This window comes from Neolamprologus brichardi, chromosome 17 (assembly GCF_056152115.1).
Source record: "Neolamprologus brichardi isolate AB-2024 chromosome 17, ASM5615211v1, whole genome shotgun sequence".
Taxonomy (NCBI): domain Eukaryota; kingdom Metazoa; phylum Chordata; class Actinopteri; order Cichliformes; family Cichlidae; genus Neolamprologus; species Neolamprologus brichardi.
In genome coordinates, this window is record NC_142120.1 from 3,997,387 (window position 1) to 4,015,722 (window position 18,336).

Sequence of the window (18,336 nt, forward strand, 5' to 3'; positions counted from 1 at the left end):
CACAGCACAGGGGGAGAGACTGCATTGGCAACAGCTTCTGTAATGTTTCATCAGGTGGATTCAGAAAAGATTTCAGGATAAGTGGACATGTGGGTGAGTCAACAGCTAAAGACACGCTGAGTTTCAGTAGCTTAGAGCACCAGATGGAAAGTGGCTTAAAACGAATTCATGCAAATTCATGCCATCGAATATTTTTATGTCCAGTAGGTGTCCTACTAGAGCAAATGAAGCTTCAAGAAGCTTTGCGCTGGGGTGAACCAATTGGATGAAAAGCTTCAGTGCTTCATGAAGCTTCATCTGCCCATCACTAATGTTTGCAACCTGTCTGGGGGAAAAAAGAAGAAGAACAAGTGGCTATGTTTGGCACTGAGGGCTTTCCATGTACCCTGAAATGTTAGCTGTTTCCAATCAGTGCACGGCCGCCAGGTGAGGAGTCTTAATCAGCGTCACCTGTGGAGGTTGTGGCTAACAACGAACAGAACTAAAGGTGTTTAGGAATATATAAGCTGAAGAGCTTGGACACATAGTGAGTTTGTGCGTCATGGAGAGCAGGGTTCGCAGTGATTTGTAAAGGCCTATCTGGCATTATAGTTTTAGTAAATTAGCGTTATTGTTAGTTTTGCTCTGACTTGTAACAAAATGTGTGAGGACTTGGCTGGAGCTGACTCGTTGCACATAGCAGACTATGCAGTTTTTGTATTGATGCTGCTGGTGTCCGCATCCATCGGCTTATACTGGGCTAGGATCGGAAGAAGGCAGCCAAATACCCGGGAATTCTTAACCGGAGGTCGAAAACTCACCGCTCTGCCCGTCTCCCTGTCACTGACCGCCAGCGTCCTGTCGTCCATCATACTGATATCCATTCCGGTGGAGGTAATGTGGCGGGATTGGCCTCAGATTCAAATTCTCTCATTGCACTTTCATTTTTTCCTGTGATTAACTTTCCCCGCGAATATTTATCACTTTAAACTGTACTTCCATAAGTATAAGGACCTTCCTCGTGCAATTAATACAACATTTAAGTAACAGAAAAACTAATTGCATAGAAATTTGACTTTGAGTTTACAGTAAAAACATTCTGTTAGCTAATAAAATATTCAAAGCTGTATTATTGGAAGTATGATTTTTATGTTTAAAATATCTCAGGTGAAATGTGCATTGAATGTCTTGACACTGACAGTAGTTTTACTGGTCCAGTCCATTTGGCCCACGATGAAAAATGAGTTTGACATCCATGCAGTAGTAAAAACATTTATTCAGGGTTGGACTCCTGTTAGTATTTCAAGTCTACTGCACCAACTCCAATAGCCCGACTGTGTGAATTGTTAAAACTTTATAAACCTGCATGTGTGTCATGGTCTTGCTCCTTTTCCTGTTTGTTAAATTGGAAACGCTACTTGTCTGTAGGTGTACCGCTATGGAGCCATCATAGGGTATGCTTGCTTCTGGCATTTTCTGGCCCAGGTGTTCACATGTGAGATCTTTCTCCCAGTCTTCTACAGGCTGCCCATTACCAGCACTTTTCAGGTAAGTGTAGTAGCTTTTTGCAGATTGTGTACAATAACCAGAAGCGCATCCGTAATTTAAAGGGAAGATATCAGCTTGTTTGGCTTCTGGTTAAACCAGTTATGATCTATTGTGTAATAAAATGTTTGTTTTTTAATTAGACTGCTCTGTGGTACAATAAATGCACCACTACTTGTTTGTTTTTTAAAAAGTCTGTTTGGATGCTGTATGAGTAACTGTCTTCTCTACCAAGTATCTGGAGCTGCGTTATAACAAAGTAACCCGTCTGCTGGTAACATTCCTCGCTATTATTCAAACAGTGAGTATGGCAGTAAGCAAGTTTTAAGAGTTGTTTGGCTAGGGCACATATCTGTAACCAGATGGCTATTTGTCCTTTTTTACCACAGCTCCTCTTGTCTGGACTTGCGGTTTATGCTCCAGCCCTCGCATTAAGTCAAGGTATGTTCAGGCCAAAGCTGACAGATTCAGGAAACATTACTGCACAAGTAAACTTGCGGGTACTTGAGTGACCAGTATCTTAAATGTTCCCACTTCTCTGCAGTGACTGGCTGGAATCTGTGGGTGGTAATCGTGGTAACAGGAATGGTCTGTACCGCATACTGCGCATTGGTATGGAACAACAAAAGCTGCAGAAGTCATCTCTCTCTGCTATACATTTCCCTTAAACTGAACTGTTTCTTGCTTTGGCTGTCTGGATTTAAATGGGCTCATTATTGCAGGGTGGAATGAAGGCAGTGGTTTGGACAGATGTTTTCCAGGTAGGCTTCAACACGCAAGATTACTCTTAATGCTACGTAGCCTACATGGAAGAATATCAAATGAGTCAATTTTGAGTGCCAGGACATTTGGCTTTAATTCTAAATCACAATTAAACTTGAATTCTAGTTGTAGCAGCGGGGTAACTGTCTTGCTATAATGATCTGATTTTCTTCTAGGTTGGAATAATGTTAGCAGGCCTCCTCTGTGTCATATCCAAGTGTCTCTTCTTAGAAGGAGGAGTTTCTATTCTGTCCAATTCACAACAAGGAGGAAGACTGAACTTTCTGGAGTGAGTATAAGGGAAGAAAGTAAAGTAACGTTAAGAGCCTGCATATTCAAACCCTTGCATCTCAATACTGAGGAATTGTTTTAGCAAACTGATGAGTACAATTTTGCAACACCTTAATTCAAATGATAGAAATGTACCGTAAATTAAAGTGTATTTCAAATTTTAACTTAAGTGTACTTGTGTGTTTGAGCCCCACTGTTGGAACTGAGTGCAACAAAAGCACTGCTTTCTTTACTTGGATTTAAATCACAGTACTTGAACTAGGCACGCTGATAGACTGAACTTCTGGAAACAAATTGCTTCTGTACTATTGTCTGAAAATAAGCCAAAGAACTCTGGCTGAAGCCCAATCTAGGGAGTGATTGTCCAGGTAAAGGCAAACTTTATTTATTTTTTTTAAAACAGCTCTAAATGAATAAGTCAAAACGACTCAATAGCCCAGGGGTGTCAAACGTAAGGCCAAGGGGCCATAATTGGTCTACCAGAGACTTTGACCAAAGTAGATAAGAACAATCAATTTTTTTTTTTTAAAAGTGGGTCAACAGTAAAGACCTCCTGCAATGAGCTAGCAACAATTTTTAAACTTTACACATTTCTTACATTTTAAGATGGTCCATTGATGGACTTGCAGGTATATTTAAACTGTACAGAAAGGAAGTTTGACTGGTCCGGCACATGTCTCCTGCAGTGTTAAGGCTTTGACATCCCTGCAGCAACTTCTGACATGTTTGACCATATTAGCGCACACTAATCTACTCTTACTCTGGTTTATTTGGATAGATTGCAAATATGCTGAATATTATGTTACAGTGCTGGGGTTTAAAAATCACATTAACTTTATTTTCTGAGCAAATATTATTCTGCCTTTTCACTACAGTATTGTCTTGTGACAAACACCAGGCCAGCTTTTCGTGGAAACCTCATTGATATATCTGTGTAGGCTCTTAGTCATCCATCACAGTCATATAAGGAGTTACGGGTCATATTGATGCATTTGCGTGAAATCATTAGGGGCTGTAGTTACGTTTTTGTTTTGTAAATATGAATAAAGTTGCACAATTTTCACTTCACTTTAGATGATAGGTATACTGTTTTCCCAGTTTTGACTTGAACCCTCTGAGGCGGCACACTTTTTGGACCATAGCCATCGGTGGGACACTTGGCTGGATCATGACCAGTGGAACTAACCAGACTCAGGTTCAGAGATACAACTCCTGCAAGAGCATCACTCATGCCAGAATGTGAGTCATAATTTGATGGGAGGATTTTGTAACTGAAACAATACTATATCACTTAAAATGTGTGAATCTAGACTCAAATGTGGAAAATTTTCAGGCTTGTGTGGCAGGATGAATGTTATCCTTTGGTTCAACCCACTTTCAGCCTGGCGCATTAGGGGGCGCTAGTATAAATAGTGGCCATGTGAGCATACCTGGATCGCTTACCTGTGATCTCCTCTTTGGTCACCTGACTTCCCCTTGGTGTGGCAGAGATTATTCTGAAGCCTCCATCGCGGCTGGGCATAGCTGTGGAAGCCTCCTATGAGCCCCTGCTCATGTTTCATGACGCGGGGTTACTCGGAAGTGTGGGCCTTGGTTTTACGCAACGCCACACTAACTGAAGTGCTGCTGCTTTGCTTTGCTTGGCTTTTACCATCTGTTCCCGTTGCAAAGTTTCTTTTCCTGCTGCTGTCCGCTTTTTAACGTGGACGTCGGCGTGGACAGCGGCCATATGCACGCCGGTTATGGGAGTCAGCTGGCATACATATTGATGAGCGTATGATTAATTTATAGTCGGGCAGACGGCTAGTTGGAGTAATACGGCGATCCAGTTTGCTCCAGATTTTAAAGTTTTATCCAGATTGTATGTTTTTGTTTTTGATTTGTAGTTTAGATTTTTGTTACACCACTGGTGGGAGGCCCTTTTTATAGCTGCAGATCACCAGTGTGGTCCTGCAGTAGGGTTATCCCCCAGCGCTACATTAATTTTGTTATCTATTAAACTTTTCTTTGTTTCTTTTATTCAGATGCGGAGTGCCGACATGGAGGAGACCAGGGTGCCTTGGTGGTGGGATCCCTTGAGTGTACACACCTGCCTTGTTTAAGTTTATTAGTGTGAGTGTGTGATTTTTGTGTTGCACTTGTGTCTTGGTGTGTTTTCTTTTTTTGAGTTTGTGCGTGGCATCCCTGCCCCTCCACTGGTAAGCCTCAGCTCTGAATATATTTTAAGCATATTTGTACATGGATTTTTATGACTGTTTTTATACTGTGTTTTAGATAATTGTTAATAAATTGTCAATTTGTTTTAACATTGAACCTCGTCTCTGTACTGAGTATAACAAACCTAACTGCCTTCGTGGTGATTAGTGTTACTGATTATTCTCTGGGTGAAATTCCCAGAGTGGCGTTGTCTTTTAAAACTGAAGAGTATTTACTTTATTCTCACCTCTTGCTGCCACAAACTTGGCGTTTGTCGACAGGATATACTCTTTAAAAACAGAGACGTGTGTTCCTATTTATTTATTTATTTTTATTATCTGGTGTAACGTAAACTGTTTTTAATTCATTTTGTACAGGATAAAAGCAAAGCAGCAGCTACTTTGGTGTTGGATTCCACAGCTGTGTTATAGAGATGGAGGAAGAATTACAGGAACTCAGGGACTTGATTGCGCAGCTAAAAGCAGACAATGAGAGGCTGCGTCAGGAGAGGGCTGTTGGGTCAGGTACAAGCGCTACACCTTCTACTTCAACTGCATCATCTGTTAACCCCCCAACTGCTAGTGTCTCTGTAGCAGAGAGACTAGTTTTTGTGCCCTGTGACAGAAAATGCCCCATGTTTAGAGGAAAATCAGATATAGGGTTGAATGAATGGTTGGAGGAAATAGAAGGTTGTGCTAGGGCATGTCATTTGTCTTCGGCTGATAAAGCATTTTTCCCGTTTGACCACCTGGAAGGGGAAGCACGTGAGGAGATCAAATATCGCTCTAGTGCAGAGAGGACTGATCCCACTAAGATAATCACTATATTGCAAGAACTTTATGGCTGTTCAGACTCCTATGTAGCATTGCAGGAAGCTTTCTTCTCTAGAAAACAGCAGGAAGGTGAGACACTGCAAGAATTTTCCCTTGCCCTCTTGGGTCTTATGGAAAAAGTTAAATCGAGTGCCCCTAATGGCATGCCCAATGCTGATGTTTTACTAAGAGATCAATTTGTTGAACAGGTCTTAGACAGTACCTTGCGGCGGGAGTTAAAGCAGCTAGTAAGGAGGCAGCCAACCCTGACATTGTTAGAGATTAGAGGGGAAGCTATTAGGTGGGAACGTGAAGGGTTGCCTAGTGGCGTGAGACATAGAAGTAGTTCTGTCCCTTCTGTCTATGGCATTCAGTATGGGGTCCATAGCGGTCCTTCAGGAATAGCCCAGTCCACCCATCTGTCTGAGATGAGTGAGATGAAGGAATTGTTAAAATGCCAGCAGGAGCAACTTAATCAGCTCACTCAGAGCATTGCTCGATTGCAGGGCCCCCATCGAATGTCTCGCTCGGGACGGAGCGATTCTATTATATGCAGACGTTGTCAGCAACCTGGACATTTTGCTCGGGAGTGTGATGGGGAACGTGTTCCTCGTTCCCAGCCTCCTTCGCAGGCCCCTCGGCATAATCGCAGGCACTCTCCTTTAAATACGGCTTCGGAAAACTAGCACCCTCCGTACTGCCGAGCCACAGTTCGGGTGGGGTGTCTATTGGCTCAAGGGTTGTTTCCAATGGTCCAGAGGCAGTCTCCAAATTAGTTTCATCTTGTCCGCATATAGATGTGGGCATGGGCAGTATAAAAGTACCTTGTTTGGTTGATACAGGGTCCATGGTGTCTACCATTACTGAAAGCTTTTTCCACCAGCACTTTGAGTCCTGGGGTCAAGAACATCTCCAAGCGTGTCATTGGTTGCAGCTTAAAGCGGCTAATGGTTTGTCTATTCCCTACCTTGGCTATATAGAGCTAGGTGTAGAGCTCTGTGGTAAGTTTATTCCACAGTGTGGCGTGTTGATCGTTAAGGATCCGCCAGGTGCAGGACCTTCTATGGTTCCAGGTGTATTGGGGATGAATGTGATTCGGAAGTGTTACCACGAGCTTTTTGGGCAACATGGTGGAGCATTGTTTAGTTTGGGCTCTGTCATAGAGGCCCCTAAACCCCTTGTGCATGCGCTGCAAAAGTGTCATGATGTTAGTACAAGAGCCCCACCGGATTTGTCTGGCCATGTGAGAGTGAGAGGTAAGCGAGCATGTTGCATTCCAGGTGGTGTAATGAAAATGGTGGCCGCCACCTGTTCTGAGCAATATTCAGGCGCCACAGTGTTATTTGAACCCAATGATGTAAATTTGCCTGCTGGACTTTTAGCGTCCCCTGCATTGGTTCGAGTGGTTAGAGGTACTGCATACATACCAGTTGTTAATGTAGGGACCACAGCGGTTTTGCTTCATCCCAGGACCATTATGGGGACCCTGGAGGATGTTCACATTGTCAGTTTGCCTGCTGGTGTGACAGAAATACCCCATAACATAGCCACAATGGCATCTCACACCACCACTCCTACTGTGCAGGATCAGATGGAAGGGATTGATTTGTCTCAACTGTCAGCAGAGGAACAGGGACAGGTGAGGTCTCTCCTTAAGAAATACAGCTCGGTCTTTTCTGCTCACGACACTGATTTGGGTTGCACTAACTTGATCTCCCATGACATTCCGCTCTTAGATGATATCCCCGTGCGGCAGCGTTATAGGCGCATCCCCCCTTCAGAGTATGAGGTTGTGAAAGAGCACATTAACCAGTTCTGTGTTTATTGTTTATTGATTAGCATTCAAATATCTCAGTGAAGACAGAACAAAGATTTACCACAAAGCAAGAAAGCATGAGACAAGGCTAATCAAAAGGTATTGGCTGAAGCATTTGCTTATTACGCCAACCCTTTTAACAAAAGATCTTTTAGCATGCAGCTCCTGTACACAGGGCTCGAAGCAAATAATAAAATTCAATTCAATTCAATTTCATTTATATAGCGCCAAATCACAACAAATGTCGCCTCAAGGCGCTTCATAGATACAGAGGGAAAAGCCCAACAATCATATGACCCCCTATGAGCAAGCACTTTGGCGACAGTGGGAAGGAAAAACTCCCTTTTAACAGGAAGAAACCTCCGGCAAAACCCGGCTCAGGGAGGGGCGGCCATCTGCTGCGACCGGTTGGGGTGAGAGAAGGCAAACAAAGCAAAAACAAAACAAACAAACAAACAAGAAAAAACACCACCACCTTAGTAAGTAACTACATCAAAGCAAAAGAATCAAGAGGTTTTCTGTTTTTTTTTTTTTTTTTTTTTTTTTTTTTTTTTGCTCTTTTCATTCTTGATATATATATATTTTTCTAATACTCTATTTTTAAACATATTTTTAAACAAGGAAAATGAACTACACCTTTTTAAATCACTGTCATAACTATTCCACAGGTTAACTCCTCTAACAGAAACACATCTCTGCTTTATATTTGTCCTTATCTTGATTTTTTTAAAGAAATCTGTTCCCCTTAAGTCATATTGACTCTCTCTGACTTTGAACAGCTTCTGAGTACTGGGGCAAAGCAAGTTATTTTGTGCTTTATACATTATCTGTGCCATTTTATATTCAACTAAATCATAAAATTTCAGGGTATTCAGATTAATAAACAAAATGTTAGTTGGTTCTATATAGTTTGATTGGTTTATAATTCTTATAGCTCTTTTTTGCAACTTGAAAATAGGAAGAGTGTTCGTTTTATATGCATTACCCCATATCTCCAGACAGTAAGTCATATATGGAAGCAACAGAGTACAATAGAGTGTGTATAATGATTTTTTGTTCAGGACATGCTTTGTTTTATAGAGAATAGCAATGGTTTTTGACATTTTTGTTTTCACATGGTTTATATGAGACTTCCAACTCAGCTTATCATCAATTATCACTCCAAGAAATTTATTTTCGTACACTCTTTCAATTTCAATTCCATTAACCCTGATTTTAGATACATTTTTCATTTGTCTAGTGCCAAAAATAATCAATTTTGTTTTCTTTATATTTAATGATAACTTATTTACATCAAACCAGTTTTTTAATATATTTAACTCCTTTTCCGCTGTAGTCAGAAGCTGTTCCAGGTTTTTACCTGAGCAATACAGAGTGGTATCATCAGCAAACAATACACATTTTAACAGTTTGGAAATGCTACATATGTCATTTATGTATAATATAAATAATTTAGGGCCCAGCACAGAGCCCTGAGGAACACCACAAGTTACCTTCAACTGCTTAGATTTTACATTATTGAATTCGACATATTGATATCTGTCATCCAGGTAACTTTTCATCCACTTGTATGCTAACCCTCTTATGCCATATCTCTCTAGTTTATTCATTAATATAGAATGATCAATCGTATCAAACGCCTTTTTTAAGTCTATAAAAACACCAACAGTATATTCCTTATTATCTATAGCATTAGATATCCCTTCTACAAGTTCCATCACTGCCATCGAAGTGGACCTTTTCACTCTAAAGCCATATTGGTTATCACTTAGGAGATTATGCTTCTCAATATATTTATCAAGTCTATCAACAAATAACTTTTCTAAAATTTTTGAGAACTGTGGGAGCAGTGATATTGGCCTATAATTGGTAAACTGACTTCTCTCTCCGTTTTTATGGATTGGAATAACTTTTGCTATTTTCATTTGTGAGGGAAATACACCAGTTTGAAAGGACAGATTACAAATGTATGCGAAAGGTTGCACTATATATTCTATAATACTTTTAACTAATATCATGTCAATACCAAAACAGTCAGTGGACTTTTTATTTTTAAATGTCTTCACAATGTTAATTATTTCTCTATGAGTTACAGCACCAATAAACATGGAGGACACATTCTGAGTAATATGTTTATTTAGGTCGTTATTATTTCTTGACTCTGGAATTTCTTTTGCTAAATTAAAGCCAACATTTACAAAGAAATCATTAAATTCATTTGCAATGTCTTTAGTTTTATCAAGCACAATATCTTTATCTTTTTTAAAATGATCTGGATAATTCTTATTTTTTGAGCCCTTTTTGATTATACTATTTAATATCCTCCATGTTTCTTGTGTGTTACTTCTACTTTGCTCCAATAATTTGTGGTAATATTCTTTCTTACTTGTTCTTATAATATTTACTAATCTATTTTTATATAACTTGTACTTTATTTCAGCATCTTTTGTCCTCTGTTTTATGAATCTCTTATATAGATTATTTTTCTTTTTACATGCATCTTCTATCCCCTTTGTGATCCATGGCTTATTTGATCTGTGATGCTTTCTAGTGATTTTCATTAAAGGACAATGTTTTTCATATAGTGAAATTACAGTTGATAAGAATGCATCATATGCACTATTTGAATCTTCATTTGCAAAAACCTCATTCCAATTGTGTTCCTTTAAGTCCACCTGGAGGGCAGCAATGGCTCTTGTTGTTCTAAGTCGTATCATATCAAATATTTGATTCTTTTGTTTAGTTTTAATCCCAAAATAATTTTGAAAAATTGCAAAAACGGGAAGATGATCGCTTATATCAGTTATAAGAAGTCCACCTACTATTTCATGGTCAATTTTATTTGTGAATATATTATCTATCAATGTAGCTGTATCAATTGTTATTCTACTTGGTTTTATAATTACAGGGAAAAGGGAGTTACTATACATTGTATTTATGAAATCTGTTGTTTTCTGATGTCCATTTGGGTTTAGCAAATCTATATTAAAATCACCACAAATTATTTGCACTTTTTTATCATTTAGGTTGCTAAACATAGCAGCAAGTTTTTCATTGAATGTCTCAAGGCATGAACCTGGTGTCCTATAGATGCAACTTATAATTATATTGTTAGCTTTTTCAACATGGATTTCAATAGTGACACATTCCAATACGTTATCTATGGTGCTTGACATACATTCAATCAGACTACATTTCAAAACTTTATCTACATATAAGGCAACACCGCCTCCTTTTTTATTCACCCTGTTCATTGTAAATAATTCGTATCCTTCCAGTCCCATTTCACTAATTTTCTCATTATCGAGCCATGTTTCTGATATTGCAATTATATTAAACTTTTTTAACTTACTTAAACATTCTGTAATTTTAGAAAAATTTTTATACAGGCTTCTACTATTGAAATGTATGACCGACAATGCATTTGCCATTTTAATATTCATATTGAATTGGTCATCCGTATAGTACTCACAAGTATTATTGGTGTTATTGTAGAAGTGGGTATCTGGGTCAATGTTACTTTCAGGGTCATGCATGTTGTGCTCTGCATAGTTAAACGTTTTGAAGTTCGTTTTCTCAGCGTGTGTGGCAAAATAACCACCTTGGCAGTCCTTTTCATAATCAAATTCTTCCTCTTCAATATCTCTGAATGGAAACCTATAATCTGTGTCCAAACTTGTCATTTATGTGTTTTTGTTGTTGTTTTTTGAGCCGTAAGGCCAGAAACACTTTCCATACCCATTGTTCATTATCCAATCGTCACTTTTCCAATAGATTCCAGAGCAGATTCCTGATTATTTATATTGCTCTAAGTCTTTGAGTTCTCTTATCATCACAACTTTCGCTTCTTTGGGATTGCCATTTAGTCTTATCATTACTTTGCAGTTCCTCGTCCATGTCGCTTGTATCTTATTTTGTTTTCTCAGGCTGCGTGCCTGTCTTGCAATTTCAGCAGTCTTTTTCGTTAAATGTTCATTTAAATACACACCAGTCCCTTTGAGTTACTGAAACAGGGTAAGAAGCTTAATCTTTGTTTTGCGACTCACAAACCGAAGAATAATTGATGGCTTTGTTTTACTGTCTTTCCTGGGGAGCGTGTGGCATGCTGCAATATGATGGCTCTGAATACTTACATTCTTCGTTTGAAGGAATTTTATCACTTGCTGTTCAAGCGTTTGCAGCTCCTCTACCGGGGCATCTTCACCATCTTTACCTCCCCCAGCTGTTACTCCGGCGTAGGTTCGGTGTTGCGTCTCCAGTCCACTTATGACTAAATCATCCATTCTTGTGTATTGTTCAAGGTCCTCGATTCGCCGTTCCAAGTCGTCTATTTTCTTGTCCTTGTCCTTTATGAGGTTTTTTAGTTGTTTTATTTCATCCATTAGGTCATGTAGCATACCTTGTTGTTTAGCCACTTTGCTCAGTTCATCAGACATGAAATTAAGCGATTTCTTAATCTCCTCCAACTCCTCTTCAACTCCTGGGTTTGCTCTTTTAGGCGGCATTTTGAAAATGATGAGATTTGTATTTCCTTGTGATGGCCCGTTGAAGTCACTGTTGAGTAACTTGTTGGTTGAGCCTGGGCCTGGTGGCTGCTGCAGGGGCCTGGGCCTGGTGGCTGCTGCAGGGGCCTGGGCCTGGTGGCTGCTGCAGGGGCCTGGGCCTGGTGGCTGCTGCAGGGGCCTGGGCCTGGTGGCTGCTGCAGGGGCCTGGGCCTGGTGGCTGCTGCAGGGGCCTGGGCCTGGTGGCTGCTGCAGGGGCCTGGGCCTGGTGGCTGCTGCAGGGGCCTGGGCCTGGTGGCTGCTGCAGGGGCCTGGGCCTGGTGGCTGCTGCAGGGGCCTGGGCCTGGTGGCTGCTGCAGGGGCCTGGGCCTGGTGGCTGCTGCAGGGGCCTGGGCCTGGTGGCTGCTGCAGGGGCCTGGGCCTGGTGGCTAATTTTTCAGTTTTGGTGCAACAAGCTACCAATTGTCTGGTGTTCGTTTCTTTTTCCGTAGATATGTGTGCTTCCTTCTTGTGTCGTTTGTTGTCTTCAGTTTTGTCAAAAAATTTTTTTTTTGTCTTCAGTTTTGTCAAATTAGTAGAATACCTTGTCTTGGGCTGCTACTCCCTGGAGTCTGCTACTCAAGCTGCTGCTGCTGCTGCTGCTGCTACTAGGCGCTAAGGTGATTAGAGAGAGTAGCAGCCCCTATGCTTCTCCCATTGTGCTCGTTAAGAAAAAGGATGGCAGCCCACGCGTGTGTGGATTATCGGCAATTGGACAACAAGACAAGGAAAGATGCATTCCCCCTGCCGCGCATTGAGGAATCGCTAGATGCGCTGACTGGTGCCCGTTGGTTTTCCACCATGGATTTAGCCAGTGGCTATAATCAGGTCCCAGTTACGGAAAAGGATAGGCCCAAGACTGCCTTCTGTACTCCTTTTGGCCTATTTGAGTGGAACCGAATGCCATTTGGGCTCTGTAATGCCCCTAGCACCTTCCAGAGACTAATGCAACGCCTTTTCGGTGATCAACAGTGCCAGTCTCTGCTTGTCTATCTTGATGACATTGTAATCTTCTCATCAACAGTACAGCAACATCTTGAGCGGCTGGATGTGGTGCTAGGTCGGCTTCAGCAGGAGGGTTTGAAAGCAAAGCTTGCCAAATGTGCCTTTTTCCAGCGGGAGGTTTGCTACTTGGGTCACGTCATCTCCGATCAGGGTGTCTCCACGGACCCTAGCAAGGTTGAAGTGGTGGCTAACTGGCAGCCTCCTAAGACTGTTTCAGAATTGCGGTCCTTTCTTGGGTTTGCCAGCTATTATCGCCGTTTTGTAGAGGGTTTTGCCAAGCTGGCGGCACCTCTGCATAGACTGGTGGCAGAATGGGGAGGTAGAAAATCAAAGAAGAGGTCAGAGCATGGTGTAATGGAGAACTGGACTGCAGAGTGTGCTCAAAGTTTTGAGGCATTAAAGACTAAACTGACAACAGCACCAGTGCTGGCTTATGCAGATTTCACTTTGCCTTTCATTTTAGAGGTGGATGCCAGTCATGGCGGCCTAGGGGCAGTGCTCTCCCAGGAGCAGGGAGGTAAGGTGAGGCCAATAGCCTATGCCAGTCGGGGTTTGAGGCCTACTGAGCGCAATATGCTAAATTATAGCTCAATGAAGCTGGAGTTTTTGGCACTTAAGTGGGCCATGACTGAGAAGTTTAGAGAGTACTTGTTGGGCCACAAGTGTATTGTTTACACTGACAACAATCCTCTTAGTCATTTGTCTTCTGCTAAACTTGGGGCTACTGAACAGCGCTGGGCAGCTCAGCTCGCTTCGTTCGACTTCGACTTAAAGTACAGGTCAGGAAGGAGTAATAAGAATGCAGACGCTTTATCTCGCCAGCATCCGCCCGATCCTCAGGAAATTAAAGCCATGGTTCCTGGTACAGTCTTGCCTGAACCTCTTCAACAAGCCTTGCAGCTGGGATCAGCTGAGGTATCCCAAGCTGCCATTACAGTTCTGCCCCATCTCACTACTCCTGATCTTCATGCCCTCCAACAGGTCGATCCAGTGATAAAAGAGATCCTGGTGTTCTGGAGACGGAAGCAGCGACCTAGCTTCGAGGAGCGGCAGCAACTTGCCCCACCTGTTCTGGTGCTGCTACGACAATGGGATCGTCTGATTGAAAGGGATGGAGTTCTGTATCGTCAGGTTCATCGCCCTGACGGTGCCGAGGTGGTACTTCAGCTTTTGCTGCCTAGTGCACTAATTGAACAGGTGCTGACCCATCTTCATCAGGACCACGGCCATCAAGGTGTGGAACGGACCCTAGCGCTTCTCCGCTCACGGTGCTACTGGCCAGGTATGTCTGCTGAGGTAGCTCGCTGGTGTCAGAGATGTGAACGTTGCCAAGTTGCAAAAGACACCCAACCAGCAGCTCAAAGTTTCATGGGACATTTGTTGGCTTCTCGACCAAATGAAATCTTGGCCATTGATTACACCCTGCTTGAACCTTCCCGGAATGGGCTGGAGAACGTCTTGGTAATGACTGATGTTTTTAGCAAGTATACATTGGCTGTCCCCACTCGTGACCAATGTGCTGCTACAGTGGCCCAGGTTCTCGTAACAGAGTGGTTCTCAAAGTTTGGTGTACCGGCGCGTATTCATTCTGATCAGGGTCGTAACTTTGAAAGCTCCCTGATCCAGCAGCTCTGCAAGTTTTATGGTATTGAGAAGTCCCATACTACTCCTTATCATCCGGCTGGAAATGGTCAGTGCGAACGCTTTAATAGGACTTTGCATAATTTGTTGCGGACCCTGCCAGTATCCAGGAAAAGGGACTGGAATGTATGTTTGCCCCAGTTACTTTATTGTTATAACACCACTCCCCATCAGGCTACTGGGGAAACTCCATTCTTATTGATGTTTGGACAAGAACCCAGGTTGCCAGTGGACTTTCTGTTGGGCAGAGTACCAGATCCCATCAGTGGAGATGTGCACGAGTGGATTCAGGAGCATAAAGCCCGGCTACAGGTTGTACATGAAGGAGCCAAGGAGCGACTGCAACTGGCTGCCGACCGCAGGAAGAGGCACCATGATTAAAAAGGTGAAAGAGGCACCATTGAATGACGGGCAGTTGGTGTTCCTGCGCGATTTGAGCGGAAGAGGGAGATGTAAGATCCAGGATCGATGGAAACCAGCGGTATATAGGATCCTGAAGGCACCTAAAGCAGGTGGGGCAGTATATACCATTGCACCTGCCGATGATCCTAGCAGTGTGAAGCATGTTCATCGAACGTTGTTAAAGGCTGTGGTAATAGCAGCTATACCATCAGAAGGGCCTGCTCCGAGCAGTAGCCCACATGGCCCAGAAATACCATCCTCAGAACATGACTCATCAAGTGACAGTGATCTGCTATTCCTGAGCGTAGGAGCCCCTCAAGTAAATGTTCTACCATCTTATAGCCCAGTGGCAGTGCTTCCAAGTAGTTCTGAGTTGTTGCTCTCACCAGAAGACCGGCTTTCCTCCGTTCCAACCATTTGTACAGCGACCCCGAGTGCAGCACCAGTTCCATCCGTGCGAAGAACAACACGGTCCACGGCTGGCCAGCATTCAAACATCCATCATCTCCCAAGACCAACAGGGGAGGTGGCACCAGGGGCTGCAAACTCTATTTCTGAGCTTAGGGTGCATGCTGTCTCTGCATTGTTTAGGCCTTGGGATTAACCTGGGTGTCCTTGTAATCCATCGTCGGGGCGACGATGCAAAAAGGAGGGGTAGATTGTGGCAGGATGAATGTTATCCTTTGGTTCAACCCACTTTCAGCCTGGCGCATTAGGGGGCGCTAGTATAAATAGTGGCCATGTGAGCATACCTGGATCGCTTACCTGTGATCTCCTCTTTGGTCACCTGACTTCCCCTTGGTGTGGCAGAGATTATTCTGAAGCCTCCATCGCGGCTGGGCATAGCTGTGGGGAAGCCTCCTATGAGCCCCTGCTCATGTTTCATGACGCGGGGTTACTCGGAAGTGTGGGCCTTGGTTTTACGCAACGCCACACTAACTGAAGTGCTGCTGCTTTGCTTTGCTTGGCTTTTACCATCTGTTCCCGTTGCAAAGTTTCTTTTCCTGCTGCTGTCCGCTTTTTAACGTGGACGTCGGCGTGGACAGCGGCCATATGCACGCCGGTTATGGGAGTCAGCTGGCATACATATTGATGAGCGTATGATTAATTTATAGTCGGGCAGACGGCTAGTTGGAGTAATACGGCGATCCCGTTTGCTCCAGATTTTAAAGTTTTATCCAGATTGTATGTTTTTGTTTTTGATTTGTAGTTTAGATTTTTGTTACACCACTGGTGGGAGGCCCTTTTTATAGCTGCAGATCACCAGTGTGGTCCTGCAGTAGGGTTATCCCCCAGCGCTACATTAATTTTGTTATCTATTAAACTTTTCTTTGTTTCTTTTATTCAGATGCGGAGTGCCGACGTGGAGGAGACCAGGGTGCCTTGGTGGTGGGATCCCTTGAGTGTACACACCTGCCTTGTTTAAGTTTATTAGTGTGAGTGTGTGATTTTTGTGTTGCACTTGTGTCTTGGTGTGTTTTCTTTTTTTGAGTTTGTGCGTGGCATCCCTGCCCCTCCACTGGTAAGCCTCAGCTCTGAATATATTTTAAGCATATTTGTACATGGATTTTTATGACTGTTTTTATACTGTGTTTTAGATAATTGTTAATAAATTGTCAATTTGTTTTAACATTGAACCTCGTCTCTGTACTGAGTATAACAAACCTAACTGCCTTCGTGGTGATTAGTGTTACTGATTATTCTCTGGGTGAAATTCCCAGAGTGGCGTTGTCTTTTAAAACTGAAGAGTATTTACTTTATTCTCACCTCTTGCTGCCACACTTGCATATGGATGTGTAAAAATGTGCTAGTCAATTTTCTGCTTATCTAATCTATTAAGTGCAGTGTACTTGCAAGCAGGACCCTAGAATAGTTAGTCTGGTCTTGGTATGATTTAAGGACCCTCAGTCTTGTAACTAAGGGGACCCGGATACAGTGCATCCATAAACAAGTGTAGATTTTTCTTAATGCCAGCCTGGCCAGAATGGAAATTTATCCTTTCAACTGTTTCACCTGGTCTCTTTCAGAGCTGTGTTCATCAGCGTGGTAAGTTATTCCTTGTTCCTGGGATCTGCAGTGTTTTCAGGATTGTGCCTCTACTCTTTCTATAAGGACTGTGATCCATGGACAGCTGGAAAAGTTTCTTTTTCCGATCAGGTATTGAGGTTCTGTGTCATAACTTGATACCACTTAAGGTACTAGTGGATCTGCCTGTGGTTTTACAAGCATTAAGTTGATCTTTGTTTCTTCATAGCTGCTGCCATATTTGGTCATGGATATCCTGAAAGGCTACCCTGGCCTCCCAGGACTCTTTCTTGCAGCAGTATACAGTGGCACCTTAAGGTTTTATACTCCTTTATTTGCTACTAAAGTGTTGCAGTTCCCAGCATCAAAAGCTGGGCCTCATCCTGTACTGAATGCATCTTGTTTCCTAGCTGGTTCCATCAGTTAAATGATTGTCAAATGTTATGTGAATGATTGCAGAGATTTTATTAACTTTTATTAAACTCAGCACAGTCTCGTCAATCATCAACACACTGGCTGCAGTGACTCTAGAGGACCTAATCAAGTCAAATGTCACACTGACCGACAGACAATTGCTTCACATCTCCAGAGCACTGAGTACGTACCTGATCTGTTCACAGTACATGGTGTACATGATTAACTCTGTCCTTTGAGCACTGGTATGCGAAACAAACCTTAGTAGTTTTTTTTGTTTGTTTTTTTTCTCCCTTATCTCCATACAGGTGATCAAGGTGTTTTGTTTAACAGGCAAGCTCACAGTTGCTCACGTTTTTTTTCCCTTTAGGTCACAAAAAGACAAAGGGGGGCCGAACAGGGTGGGACCGAGGTAGGAACACAAATCCAGAGTTCTACATCAAATGACATTTACTACCCTTCTTGTTACAGTAGTTCAAAATGATTCTTGGCTTAATGAGATTCTCCCCTACAGGAGACAGATGAAGGCCATTTGAGGATGACTATGCTTAAGAGAAGAGGTGCAGAAGATTAGATGGGATCTAACGAATAGAATACTCAAAGGATTGCTTTTATGTTGTAACATTGTAAATTTTAAGCAAACCTTCAGTCACCATTTTATTCTAATGTGCCTCATGCTTACTGACCCTACGAGAACAAGCCTGCTAGATGAACACTGGCAAGATTATGAATGCATGGATCTGATTGCAGGCTCTATGGTTTGCTGCAAGTCATTTCCAAAGTTTACCTGAGATTTACTATACAAACTTCAACATGGGCAACAAAGCATTGCTCTAATCCAGGTAGCTGCAGGAGTTATAAAATATTGACAACTGTTTTAGTGATTGTGGTGATTTGTAGTTCTTGG

The 18,336-nt window shown here is 42.5% G+C and overlaps 1 protein-coding gene across 1 annotated transcript; it reads left to right on the forward strand.

The window, feature by feature from the left end:
• Positions 1–244: 244 nt before the first annotated feature.
• On the forward strand, positions 245–18,336 carry LOC148097853 (sodium-coupled monocarboxylate transporter 1-like). Its single transcript, XM_087830605.1, has 13 exons — positions 245–873; positions 1,408–1,527; positions 1,760–1,825; positions 1,914–1,965; positions 2,069–2,136; positions 2,247–2,285; positions 2,463–2,575; positions 3,676–3,816; positions 17,018–17,147; positions 17,245–17,333; positions 17,503–17,612; positions 17,800–17,841; positions 17,944–18,336. The coding sequence occupies exons 1-13, from the start codon at positions 640–642 to the stop codon at positions 17,952–17,954; spliced, it is 1,215 nt and encodes a 404-aa protein (XP_087686731.1). The 5' UTR covers positions 245–639; the 3' UTR covers positions 17,955–18,336.